This window comes from Rhinopithecus bieti, unplaced genomic scaffold, assembly GCF_001698545.2.
Source record: "Rhinopithecus bieti isolate Rb0 unplaced genomic scaffold, ASM169854v2 scaffold_1070, whole genome shotgun sequence".
NCBI lineage: Eukaryota > Metazoa > Chordata > Mammalia > Primates > Cercopithecidae > Rhinopithecus > Rhinopithecus bieti.
In genome coordinates this window covers 2163430-2178422 of record NW_016803844.1, presented here as the reverse complement: position 1 = coordinate 2178422, position 14993 = coordinate 2163430, and the positions used below count along the sequence as shown (strand labels likewise).

The following is a 14993-nucleotide window of genomic DNA, read 5'->3' as shown; positions in this document are numbered from 1 at the left end:
TATCAGTAGAGTAATAGTGAAATAAACTGCATGCATCATGCCATTTGCTTACATTTTCCCTGGCTTCCTTGAAGGATTTATGGAGAGTACATGGTAATGGAAAAGAAAAAGAAAAGAAAAAAGAAAAAAAGAGAAAAAAGGGAAGGGAAGGGAAGGGAAGGCAGGGAAGGGAAGGCGGAGGGGAGGGGAGGGAAGGGAGAAACAAACTAACTCAGGGTTAGAATTATGCATGGTTAGGTTTTTTTCTTTGACAAAAGAATCAGAAGAGTGGTCAGTTCCTAAATGCCTTCCTTTGTGCTGAGAACCAAGTAGCTTTGTCATTTTATTTTCTATCTCAACACTTTTCTGTCCATTCTAAACAAAAAAATAAGCAAGTAACATCAGCCTACACTGCTTGAAAACCTTACTGCTGAGAGACACTGCAGGGCTGGCCCTGGGTTGAAGTCAGACTGTCCAGGTTTGTCTCCATGCTCTATTTTTGCCACAGACTCATTCCTTAATACACAGAGTGTCTTCACATTCCCAAATTTTCCTCACCTATGTCAAAATTACTGGAAAACATTTTACTTTCTATGTTGTCCTATAAACCAAAGAGTATCTGAGACAAGTCTCAAGAAAGTTTATTTTGCCAAGGTTATGGATGCACCTGTGACACAGCCTCAGGAGGTCCTGACGACATGTTCCCAAGGTTGCTGGGATACAGCTTGGTTTTATGTATTTTAGGGAGACATGAGATATCAATCAACAAATGTAAGATGTACATTGGTTCCATCTGGAACAGCAGGACAACTCAAAATGGGGGGCTCCCAGATCACAGGTAGATTTAAAGATTTTCTGATTGGCAATTTGTTGAAAGAGTTATTATCAATAGAAAAGAATGTCTGTATTACCATACAGACTTGTGGGTGGTGGGGATCAAGGATTTCTCCTGCAGATGAAGCCTTCAGGTAGCAAGCTTCAGAAAATAGATTGTAAATGCTTCTTATCAGAGTTAAGAAGTCTGTTCTATCAATAATTCCCAAAGGGAAGAGGGTATAATGAGGCATGTCTGGCTGCCCCTTCCCATCACTGCCTGAACTAGTTTTTCAGGTTACTTTTGGAATGCACTTGCCAAGAGAAGGGTTCCTTTCAGATGCTTGGGGGGCTTAGAATTTTATTTTGGTTTACTGTCCCTGCTTTCTTTTAAGTAATAAGTGGTAAAAGAATACTCTGTATACAGATCCCTGACAATGACTGACAAAGTACTAATTAATAACTCCTGCCAGGTAGCTAAGATGCCCAGAAATCTTTTAAAGATGTAATGATAATAATAATATTGTTAATAGCTAAGGTTTCCTGATGGCTTTCTGTGGACCAGGTTGAGAACTACATTCTGTAAGGACATTATTTCAGTCCTAACAATAACCTTTTTTTTTTTTTTTTTTTTTTTTTTTGAGACAGAGTCTCACTCTGTCACCCAGGCTGGAGTGCAGTGGCACAATCTTGGCTCACTGCAACCTCTGCCTCCCAGGTTTAAGCAGTTCTCCTGTCTCAGCCTCCTGAGTAGCTGGGATTATAGGTGTGTACTGCCATGCCAGCTGATTTTTATATTTTTAGTAGAGATTGGGTTTCATTATGTTGGCCAGGCTGGTCTTGAACTCCTGACCTCAGGTAATCTACCTGCCTTGGCCTCCAAAGTGCTGGGATTATAGGTGTGAGTTACCATACTTTTTTATTACTCTTATTTTACAGATGAGTAAACAGGAGCTTAATGATTTTAAGAAACTTGCCCAAGATAAATCAGGGCACAGAATTGAAAGTTAAGTTTATCTTAATTCTAAAATCCTTGTTTTTTTAATATAATTATGACTTTAATAGTATTATTTATTCTCAGGCATTTTTTGGAGATATTTGTAGACAATTAGTAGATGGAAAAATCTACTTCATATCAGTGGAACTATTACCGAGTACTATTCCCACACCAGGGTTTTGAAGATACCAACCCACCCCTTTCCATTTGTCTTCTCAATTCCAGCTCTTTATGATGATATAGTATTTCAAAACAATTGGAAAAATGAAGACTGTACTATGGATGACAATTATATTTACAGAACTGCCTGAACATTAATTATAATAAATTCATTTATCTATACACCAAATATTTATGAGGAACCTACCATAGGCCAGACATATATCCGAGAAAACAATGGACAAGTATAATTATAGTGTTTTGCTCAACAATATTACCCTTAAATGAGTGGATGACTGAATTATTATGCATATAATGTTTCAACAAATACACTAACAATATGCAGTTTTATTCTGACCTTTGTGAAATATTATTCATTCAACACCTCAAGAACATTGGAGAACAACAGCAGGGAAATGATTTATACTTCACTTTAATGGTTAATGACTAACCTATGATAATTTTGTCTTAAATTCCCTTTAACATTTTCTGAATGTCATACCCCTATGCTCAGAAAAGTATCTGAATGCATGTATTACAGTGTTTTCTTCCTTTGAAAATTCTTTTATTATTCACCTCTAATTTTTTATTTTAACACTCTAAAATATTCTACTTAGTAATTGACTTAGGATGCTGCATTATGTAAAAAAAAAAACACACACACACTGTATTTCAATGTGTTTTCTTACATATGAAAAATGCAATATGTTCTCTCTGAATATCAAATGTGTTCTGTTGTGTGTCTATTTTCAATTATTTAACATTAAGATGTCTAAGTATACTATTATAGATTATAAATTTATAAAAGTTTATTTGCCTTTCTTATATTTTTATGTGATGTATTTCCAAATAATAAAATTTACTGTCATTGATAGGGTATGTGTCTTGTGTTACTAGTTAGTGGTGATGTGTTTTTGTTGATCTGCACACACTTTCTTCCTTGGAACCACTATAAGGAAATGAGTGGAGGTTTAGGGTGTTGGCCATACCTCTGCGAATACCAATGTTCGTATAAAGAAAAAGGCCATCTAAGCTGAGCAACTCAACTGATATATAAATATAAAGGTATATATTTCAGCTGAAAGATAAAACAAATGTCCTCTTTAGTATTACATTAATTATGAAAAATGATGGTGCTACTTAATAAAAATTGTTGATTAATTATTATATTCAATATGCCTAAATCAGTTGTGGGTGGACTCCTTTCTGGTGCAAATAGAACAGGTGATATGCATGTTTAGTTATAAACATTCTGAAATGTCTATACTGGGAACTGTCTATTAACTGAGAGGCTTCTTTAGCTTTTTAAGGACTTCACCACTTAAAGGACATTTTTTTTCTTATTTTTATTTGTTTTATTTGAGGGCAAAAAGCTCTTCAAATCCCAAAAAGTTGTGTCTCATTTATCTTCTAATTTCTATTTCCCAGCACAGTGCACTGCTGAGAGGATAAAGGAATAGTATTGGTACTGAGTCATGAAGCATCTATGAAAACCTATTTTAACATTGATTTTGTTCTACAAGAACAATTCTTCTAAGACTCTTCAATATAATTTGAGGTTTTAAGAGCATTCCTGGTATATGTCTGAATTGTCAGTTATTTTCTATATATTATATAAGTAGAAACATTTTTAATATTATTCTTATGACTATAACATGAAATGTATTATGGAAAATGATACATGAAATGATTCCCAGAAATTTCCACCTCAAGTAAAATAAATTACCTATAACATTTAGAGTTATAAAAAAGTATGTGGGCCAGTGCGGTGGTTCACACCTGTAGTCCCAACATTTTGGAAGGCCTAGGCATGAGGATCACTGGAGCCCAGAACTTGGAGACCAGCCTGGACAACATGGTGAAACCCAGTCCTGCAAAAAAGTACACATATGCACACAAAAATTAGTTGAGTGTTGTGGAGTGCTTGTAGTCCCAGCTACTTGGGCAGCTGAGCTGGGAGGACCCCTTGAGCTGGGGAGGCAGGCAGAGGCTGCAGTGAGCCATGATCACCCCACTGCACTCCAGCCTGGGGCAACAGAGACCCTAACTCAAAAAAACAAAACAAAACAAAACAAAACAAAACAAAACAAAACAAAAATATCAAAGAACAAAGAGATGTGTTCAGTTCTGGGGGGGCAGAATGACAATAGATCAACTGTTCCCATATCTAAACTGAATTGCGCTACCATCTCTGATTCATGCATTCAGCAAGAATTCATTAAATCATACTATGCTACAATCTGCATTAGGTCCCCTTGGTGCCAATTGCATATAATGAGTCAGAGATTATCATACCTGCATACCAATGTCATTTTTAAATGATAGCATCTATTTCCTTCCTTAAAAAGAGACACATGAAATCATTCAGTGAAAACTACAAATCATATCACTTCTTATAATCTATATTTAAAAGAAATGCAGACACACTGATTATATTGTACAAATGTTCTTTAGATTAATTGTTAGAAGACATTTTTGTATTCTAATGTGTGTTCAACTCACTAGTTGGGATTCACTGATTCATTACCCAAATTTTCATTTCAGGCCCTCCAGGCCCTCCAGGTGGTCTGAGAATAGAAGACATTAGAGCCACTTCTGTGGCACTTACTTGGAGCCGTGGTTCAGACAATCATAGTCCTATCTCTAAATACACTATCCAGACCAAGACTATTCTTTCAGATGACTGGAAAGATGCAAAGACAGGTGAGTTTTATTTGTCTGATTAATCCGTGCGTATTTTCAAAGTGAATTCTTTTCTCAAAAGCAAAATTTGGAGATTTTAAAATGTCATTATCTACCTTGAAAGGCTTTCTTTCTTAAATTTTAAAACTTATTCTAATATTTTGGTAATGAAGAAAATTACATGGAAGTTACACATTTAAATGTGTTAAAGCTATAGAAAAAGAAGTATCATTTCTAAATCAACCTATAATGGAAAGCAAAATGAGGCCTCCTGGGTATCTTACTTGAGTTTTGTGTGAGATTTACTGCCCCCAAAATCACTGGAAAGTCTATTTTTGAGCAAATAGCATTCATAGCACTTTATTTATGACCCTTTTATTTGAGTACATATGTACTATAGTTCTGAATTTCTAAAAGCCACATTGATCATAAATCTTAAATTAAGCATCCAAATCTTACTACTATAACCCTTTATTTGAATGATCTGACCTGGTTTGAATTTCCTCAAAACAGATTTTAAAGACATTTTGGATCTTTCAACATTTTTCTTTTCTTATATTAAGATTTTCTAAAGTTGATCAGGAAAAATGAATTAAGAATAAGTGGGTACTTTCCTTTGTCTACAACTTTGCCATTTGTCATGACTAGCCTATAATATCACACATCAATACATATATTTTCTCCTGTAAAATGGAAGATTGAAGATCTTTTTGATAAAATAATTTCTTTGTAACTTTTGACAATATTTTTAAACAAACTTGTCATTGCCAGAATTCTTTAAGATGGAAAAGAGGAGACATAGAAATATTTTCCCAGTTGTCACAAGAAAAGAAAAGAGACATGAGTGGTGAATAAAATGTTCCTCCTTTTAAAAAACTAAAAAAAAAAATTATTCTAATCTCCCAAATCTGCTTTCATTTTAGATTTATCTTAACATAGTGGAAATCCCATTCCCAAATGCCCATATTTGTATTGCTCACTAAGATGTTTTAATTTAAATTTACTTCTATTTGATATTTCTCCCCCTCCAGAGAAATAAATCAAATATAAACTTGAAGTCTGTTGCAAGGATTTAGGATATATTTTAATATCAGATGATTCCCCACCTAAGTGTATAAAGTTGCAATAAAATTAGAAACAAGTGAAATGTTTCTATTACATTATGCTTATTGTTTTAAGAATTACCTGTAAATATTGTTGACAAAATCAGTCCATCCGAAAATAAATGTAAAACCTTTTAGATACTTTATAAACCTAAAGCATGAGCAGTTTCTACTTTTCTGAAGAGAATGGAAAAGTATGATAAAAATGAAACTATTAGAAATCTAGCCCATTAAAATAAATAAATGGTTTAAATTTGGTTTGGCCCTGAAAAAGAAATACTAATTGCAATTATTTGCATTAGTTATTTATGTATGCTTACTATTTAGGCATTTATATTCATAAATATATAGCTCAATTTAAATATGCTTCTCATTTTAAAATATCCACTAGAAAGTAGGTTCCATGAAGGTAAAAACTGTTTTATTCACTGTTCTATCTCTAGCACCTAGGTCAGGGTCCACAGTGCTCATTCTTTAAACATGTTTATTGAGTCCCCACTGTGTGCCAGAACCTATTCTAGATGCAGTATGTATAGCTGAGCAGCAGTGAACAAAATAAGAACAACAAAATCTGTCTTCAAGGAGCTTATATTATAGTAGAAGAGATGCCAATACACAATTAAAATATATAGTAAGTCATGTGGTGATGAACGCTAGAGAGAAACAACAGAAAAGAGGAATGGGGAGGTAGGAGATGTGTTTTAAATAGGGTACTTCTCATGTTCTCACTCATAGATGGGAATTGAACAATGAGAACACTTGGACACAGGGTGGGGAACATCACACACCGGGGCCTGTCTTGGGGTGGGGGGAGGTGGGAGGGATAGCAATAGGAGATATACCTAATATAAATGACGAGTTAATGGGTGCAGCACACCAACGTGGCACATGTATACATACGTAACAAACCTGCACGTTGTGCACATGTGCCTTAGAACTTAAAGTATAATAAAATAAATAGGGTACTTCTGATATTAGTAATAGACACTGCTGCTTTCTAAAAGTTCCTATTTCCATTATATATCTTTTCCAATTCTTCTGCTTTCATTGACGTTGGGTCTTTGAATATAAAGTATGTTTTCTGTTGGCCACATTTAGTTGAATTTTTCATCCAGTTTGATGGTCTTGCCTTTTGATTGAATTATTTAATCCATTAACATTTAATGTTATTATTGATACAGTTGGATCGTAGTTGCATTATAATTTTGCTTTCTAAATATTTCACTATTTTTGTTCCTCTTTTCCTTGTTCACTGCTTTCTTTTGGAAGAAGTGAGCATTTTCTAGTGTAACATTTTAATTCCTTTGATGATATTCACTGTGTGTGTGTGTGTGTGTGTGTGTGTGTGTGTGTGTAAGTAATCCTGCTCCGAGGGTAAGTTTATATTCACTATACATGTGTATAATCACACACATACATACTTAATGAATACTCTAGGGCTTACTAGATACATTTGAATTTAACAGAATAGGTTTTATAATTTTATTAGTTTAATTTCAGTGAATATGAAAGTGTTTCTCCTAGATAGCTCTATTTCATTCTTCCTCTTTTGTGCTATTACAGTACTATATATAATACAGTTATATAGTCTATAATATAGTAATATATTACTATAATACTATATATTACTAACATATTTTATTATATATGCTATTATAGCATATTTTATTATATGCTATATGCTATCATAGTAATATAGTTATATAACTATAATAGCATATAATACATGTTATTAATATTTAGTAAATGTTATTATATATTACTATAATAGCACAAAAGAGGAAGATGAAATAGAGCTATCTAGGGGAAACACTTTCATATTCAGTGAAATATATATAAATATATATGTTACATCTATATATTTCACAAACCCAATAATCTTATATTAAAATTATCACTTTCTATAATTGTTTGCCTATAAACCAACATATGCTTGTTTATATTATCCTTTGTTAATTTTTCTGTTATATTATCCTTTGTATTTACTACTTCTGGTCCTCCTCATTTGTTCATGTTGATTTGAGTTATCATCTAAGTCTCTTTTGCATTGCTATAAATATCTGAGGCCAGGTGATTTTTAAAGAAAAGAGCTTTATTTGGCTCACACTTCTGCAGGCTATACAAGAACCATAGCGCCAGCATCTGCTTCTTGTGAGGGCTTCAGGAAGCTTTCATTCATGGTGAAAGCAAAGTGACTTGTCACAAGGTGAGAGAGGGAGCAACGAAGAGAGAAGCAAGGTGCTAGGGTCTTTGTAACAATCAGTTCTTGCGTGAACTAATAAAGCAAGAACTCACTCATTATTGGAAGAAAGGCACAAAGTCATTCATTGTGAATCCACCCCCATGACCCAAACTCCTCTTATTAGGCCCCACCTCCAACACTGAGGATCAAATTTCAACGTGAGATTTAGAGTGGACACACATACAAACTATGTATCACCATCTGATGTTATTTCTTTATAACTTTGCTCCTATCTGTCCCCTTTGTGCAGCTAGTATCAAATATATTACATTTCAATATATCATAGATCCAATAACACAATTATGTATATACACACATATATAAATGCACAACATATGTGTGAACATATATACATACATATATAGGTTTCTACAATTACTTTTAAATAAGTTAAGAGAAGACAGAAGAAAAAATGAGTATTTATACTATCTTTTAAAATTACAAAATTACCTTTACCAATGCTCATTATTTTGGGGGAGTTTATTCAAATTGCTGTTTGGGATCAACTACTTTCAACCTGAGCAACTTTAATTTATTTTTTTTAAATTTTTTTTGGAAGGTAAGTCTTTTAGTAACAATTTCTCTCAGTTTTTATTTATCTGTGAGTGCATTTTGCCTTTGGTTTTAAAACACATTTGCTTGGATATGATATTCTTGGTTGACAGTTTTTTTTTTTTTCACTGCTTTGAATACATCATCTTAGATGCCTTTTCAGTCTGAGAAAATTGTTTTCTATTCTATTGGCTGAAAGGTGTCTCAAAATTCCTTTATATTTACCAGTATATTTATTATATCTGGGTTCCTCATTCCTTTCTGTAAAACTGTTTTTTTAATCTGGTATAATTTTCACTACTCAGAAACTTGTAGCATTTCTAATTGTTCAGGTTGTTGGACTCAAAGGTTTTTACATTTTTTTCTATCAGAAAATGTCTTTAATTTCATCTTTAAGTGATACTCTTATTGCATACAAAATCCAAATTGCTCTTCATTTCACTTTGATCACTTTAAAACAACCCCATCAAAAGTGGGCAAAGGATATGAACAGACACTTCTCAAAAGAAGACATTCATACAGCCAACAGACACATGAAAAAATGCTCATTATCACTCACCATCAGAGAAATGCAAATCAAAACCACAATCAGATACCATCTCACACCAGTTAGAATGGCAATCATTAAAAAATCAGGAAACAAGAAGTGCTGGAGAGGATGTGGAGAAATAGGAACACTTNAATTTCATCTTTAAGTGATACTCTTATTGCATACAAAATCCAAATTGCTCTTCATTTCACTTTGATCACTTTAAAAACAACCCCATCAAAAAGTGGGCAAAGGATATGAACAGACACTTCTCAAAAGAAGACATTCATACAGCCAACAGACACATGAAAAAATGCTCATTATCACTCACCATCAGAGAAATGCAAATCAAAACCACAATCAGATACCATCTCACACCAGTTAGAATGGCAATCATTAAAAAATCAGGAAACAACAAGTGCTGGAGAGGATGTGGAGAAATAGGAACACTTTTACACCATTGGTGGGACTGTAAACTAATTCAACCATTATGGAAAACAGTGTGGCGATTCCTCAAGGATCTAGAACTAGAAATACAATTTGACCCAGCCATCCCATTACTGGGTATATACCCAAAGGATTATAAGTCATGCTGCTATAAAGACACATGCACACGTATGTTTATTGCGGCACTATTCACAATAGCAAAGACTTGGTATCAACCCAAATGTCCATCAGTGACAGACTGGATTAAGAAAATGTGGCACATATACACCATGGAATACTATGCAGCCATAAAAAAGGATGAGTTCATGTCCTTTGTCAGGAAACCATCATTCTCAGCAAACTATCAAAAGAACAGAAAACCAAATACCGCATGTTCTCACTCCTAGGTGGGAATTGAACAATGATATCACTTGGACACAGAAAGGGGAACATCACAGACACCTGAATTTTTATTTAGAATCTCTGAGTGAGTAGGTTTGTTCTGGTACTTTCAAATATTTGGGTTTTAGATTGAAATGGGGGACACCAAAGATTCTGCTTATGTTTAGGTCTTAAAGAAATACCAGGACTCACTCAGATAACTTGTAAAAGTCTACAGTGGAGGGGCTTACATTGGCTGGAGTTATTCTTGACACAATCTGTTTTTCAGTCCTGAAGTCATCCCCAGTATTTGCCTCCATTATGCAAAGTACTTTACTCTCTTTCTGGCTCCAAGAATAACAAACAGGTTGCAAGGAACTTGGCTGAAGAAAAAGGACATGAAGTCTCTCTGTTCCTGTTTCTCATCTCCATTTGGCTTGAGACATAAATCTGCTTCCAAAGCAAAGCTTACTTATTTAGGGAGCAGGCTTCTGCTCCCAAACTGCGTAGGTGATTTTGGAAGAAGTAAAAAAAGAAGGAGAAGAAGAAAAAAGGATCCAATAGTTCCTACCAGGGCTTAAGGAATAGGAGAGAAGATTGCATTAGGTACAAGTCCATTTGTGAAGACATTTAGGGCTCACAATAAAACACATAAAATGTGTTTTAAAGGTAAAACCAAGTTTTTCAAAAAGCATATACAGCAGCAGTGGAAGAGATAAATGAGAATCAACTCACAGTTGAAGGGGAAGGAAGAGGGCTTAAGAAGATGGAGTAGTACTCTCTGCTTTAGACAGGACAGGACAATTTATGGACTGAATACATGACAATATAGAGTCATAGAGTGATGGATATTATGTGGTGGGGCAAGCTAAAAGAGTGCCCTCCTTCTCTTACCTGCCTGATTCAAGGATGAAGAAGACACTAAAGTGATTGCTATAGACAAGGCTATGCTTCTTGCCTTGAGACATTGTCTACTCTAAATAGACACAAACTGTAGAATTTGTATTACATATATATTTTAAGCAAAAATATATTAAGTACTTCTACTTGTAAAACATCATGCTGGGCATACTAGGCCCTGAGGGGTTTCAAAATGTGAATAAAAAGTAGAAGAAATGTATATATGGCCACAAATGATAGCCAGGAACAAACAAGGGGGAGACAGAAGAAATACATTGAGTGTGGGCCTGATGTGGACCTAGCCAGTCTTGGAGTTCCATTTGTAGTGATGATTTGGGCTGCTTAGCTCAAGACAAGAGCTGGGAAAATATCAGAGAGAATGTGTTTTAAATTATGTACTTCTGATATGGTTGGGGTCAGAAGTGCCACCCAGATTTGCAGAAGTGAAAGCAGCTTAGAGAGAAGAGACACTTTTAATTCTTGGTACATCTTTTAAAAATGATAGATGTTAATCATGTTTTTGCTAAATTATTCCTACTACTTACATAGATGGTTTTATTGAGGGGATATTTTAACTATTTACCAAAACATGTTTGTTTTAGATATTTGTATTCTCATAGGTACTGATGTTAATATAAATTATCAAGAATAATAATAATTGGATTTGTTCTAAAAAAGAAGAGTTGTCAAGCTATTAGCAATCCTGGTGGGAATACTATTCTAAAATATTTATAGCAAATTCCTTCCTTAATAATTCAGAATGTCCACTCTGGAATTCCACTCCCTTAACGTACACTTCATTTTCCCCCTTTGAGAGAGTTTTTTGCATCTTTAGACCAAGGGCTTCTTCCTAGGGTCGACTTGCTTGAGGTCCTGACTCTGAGTTTGGTTGCTTATTCTTCCTTTCTTCATCTCACTCATTAAAATCAAAGCCTTGGCTCCTCAGCTGGAATCCAGATCTAGCATAAAATGACTCCTGTTGACTTTTCTTGCCTTACCTACCATCATTCCTTCACATATTTTTGGTGGTCAACTATGATCTTCTACTTTATGAAAATGTCTTCCATTTGTTTGGGAGATTTTCATACTGGATCCTCACACGCGCTCAAAATCAGTCAATCAGCTGCAGCTTTTCCACACATCCACCTAGTTCTTCTTTGTCTGTCCTAGCAGTTACCTGCTCTTAGCTGTTGACCTCCCAGCTTCCTTGGAAAAGCCCCAGTGAGCCTTGACTATCATAAGAACACAATATCCTCATTGTTTAAAATGCTTCCAACATTTCCATTCTTCAAACCCTTAAATAGTGCTGGAGTTTTGAGACTAGGAAGCAGGGGAGCAGGTCTGACAGACTCAAGCCTCCTAAAACACTTTTGTACTGCATACCCCCCAACCCCTGCCAAACTCAATAATTATAAACTCACAAATAGCTCCATCAACTTCTGCCTTTAAGGTTCAGTATTAGTTTCCTAGGGTTGCCAACAAATTAACATAAACTTGGTAGCCTTAAACAACAGAAATTTACTCTCTCATAGTTTGGAGAACAAAATCAAGGTGGTGGCAGGGCTGCATCCTCTCCAAAGGCTCCATTTCTTGCTTCTTCCAGTTTCTGGTGGCTCCATATGTCCCTTGGCTTGCGGCTACATCACTTTCATATCTACCGTTGGTGGTCTCATAGCCTTCTGGTCTTCTAGGTGTGACTCTTCTCTGTGTCTTTCTTTTATAAGAACATTTGTCATTGGATTTAGAGCCCACCTAGATAATTTAGGATAATCCTACCCTAAGATTCTTAACACTTACAACCTTAAACTTAATTTCAGGGTCTACCAAGCCTTTTTTTTTTTTTTTTTTTTTTTTTTTTTTTTTATAAGATGACATTTACAGGTTCTGGTGATTTGGACATGGACATTTTTTGGGTGGAGAAAGGCACCATTTAACCCAATACAGCCTGTTTTCTATAAGGGGTTAAAATCAATGAATAGTGTCCAGTAAAAAATGGCTACCTTGGCCAGGCATGGTGGCTCACGCCTGTAATCCCAGCACTTTGGGAGGCCGAGGCAGGCAGATGACGAGGTCAGGAGATCAACCATCCTGGCTAACACGGTGAAACCCTGTCTCTACTAAAAATACAAAAATTAGCCAGGCATGGTGGTGGACACCTGTAGTCCCAGCTACACAGGAGGCCGAGGCAGGAGAATGGCATGAACCCCGGAGGTGGAGCTTGCAGTGAGCCGAGATCACGCCACTGCACTCCAGCCTGGGTGACAGAGTGAGACTCCATCTCAAAAAACAAACAAACAAAAAGGCTACCCTACTCAGCGTCATCACATAGGCTCTATTCTCCCTTCACTCCGTAAACAGCTCTTCACAAACCAAAACTTCACTTGACTTTTTTCAATTACCTAGAAAATTGTCCTTATGCATGTGAATTAAAACAAACAGGTTCTGATTTGGTGTAAGGGAGGAGTGAAAGAGATAGAAAATAAAGAGGTAGAAATCCTTAATAAATCCTAATAAATCAAAACAGAGGGGAAGGTAAAGGGAAACTTTTAATCAGAAAGTCAAAAATATATGTCAAATCTACAGAACAAATCCATAACAAAATAAGCAATTAGATAGCAAAAGTAGTGTCTAGCAGAGTTAAAATTATGGCAGGGTGAGATGGGACAGTCCGAGCCATGTGAGAATTTGTCCAAAAGCAGAAACTGGATGCTGGGGTGCTGAGCATTTATTGTGTTGATGGACATGTCATCTTTAAAAATTATGTATTCGTGGTCTACATTGCCAGATAAAACTTCCCTCAATAATAAGATATCGAGTCACAGATAAGCCTACAGGTACAGCTATTTACATGAATAGGTTGATTGTTAAAAATATGTGGAAATATTTGAGGCAAGCTTATAATAATACACAGACCTGCCTTGGTTGCATGTTTTATTATATCTCAATTAAATAAGCAAGCTAAGATCACATTCCACCCATAATTTATCATCTCATCTATATTAGTATCTAGTAGCATGAATTCTGAGGGATACTTAACAAATATTAATAAAATTATTATGACATTTATTATCACTGGTCCAAATGATTTGAGTATAAATCTACAAAACCAAGTAAAAAGGATACAAACTTTAACCTTTTCTACCCTAGTTATAAACCATTTGCTAGCCATAGACTATATCAGTGGCAATATATAAAATTTTGCCTCTCCAATTGTACCTTTATCTCAGGAAATCTTTTTTGATTCCACCTTCAGAATACAGCTCCTTGCTATTCAAGGTGCAGTTCATGGACTAGCAGCAAGCCTGGAGGCTTGTTACACATGCAGAATTGCAGTCTCCCTGCCTCAAACTTACTTACATAGGTGATTCATATGCATATCACTCTTTGTAAGTTTATTATTTATTAAACTTTTTCTCTTACTCCCTTGAACTTAACATTTCATCATTCCTAGTTGAGGTTTTTACTTCAACTCAGTGTAGTGTATACCATTCTCCCTGAAATAGTAAAATAAAAATGGAAGTTACAAAAGTGATAAGTTAATCAACCTATATTCTCTATTTACTGTTTATTTTATTTAGATCCCCCAATTATTGAAGGAAATATGGAGGCAGCAAGAGCAGTGGACTTAATCCCATGGATGGAGTATGAATTCCGCGTGGTAGCAACCAATACATTGGGTAGAGGAGAGCCCAGTATACCATCTAACAGAATTAAAACAGATGGTGCTGGTATGTATATAGAAGAAACTTGAAATTTTAAAAGATTTGTAAATACGGTGCCACTTTAATATATGGTTGAATGTATTTGAAAATAATGCTCTGAGGTAAGTGATTCATCTAAAAAGCATGTATGTGTATTTCACATGTGTGTATTCTATATCAAGATAGTCAAAAATCAAAAGAGGAAATACAAAGTTTAAGAATTTTTTGACCGGGCGCTGTGGCTCAAGCCTGTAATCCCAGCACTTTGGGAGGCCGAGACGGGCAGATCACGAGGTCAGGAGATCGAGACCATCCTGGCTAACACGGTGAAACCCCGTCTCTACTAAAAAAATACAAAAATCTAGCCGGGCGAGGTGGCGGCGCCTGTAGTCCCAGCTACTCCGGAGGCTGAGGCAGGAGAATGGCGTGAACCTGGGAGGCGGAGGTTGCAGTGAGCTGAGATCTGGCCACTGCACTCCAGCCCCAGCGATAGAGCGAGACTCCGTCTCAAAAAAAAAAAAAAAAAAAA

At 35.4% G+C, this 14993-nt stretch overlaps 1 protein-coding gene across 1 annotated transcript in view; it reads left to right on the top strand.

Annotated features, from left to right (window-relative positions):
• CNTN1 (contactin 1) overlaps window positions 1-14993 on the top strand; it is a 282041-nt gene that overhangs the window by 180177 nt on the left and 86871 nt on the right. Inside the window, 2 exon segments of the mRNA XM_017855593.1 lie at window positions 4493-4651; window positions 14342-14491. Of these exon segments, the coding sequence (XP_017711082.1) occupies window positions 4493-4651; window positions 14342-14491 (309 nt within the window).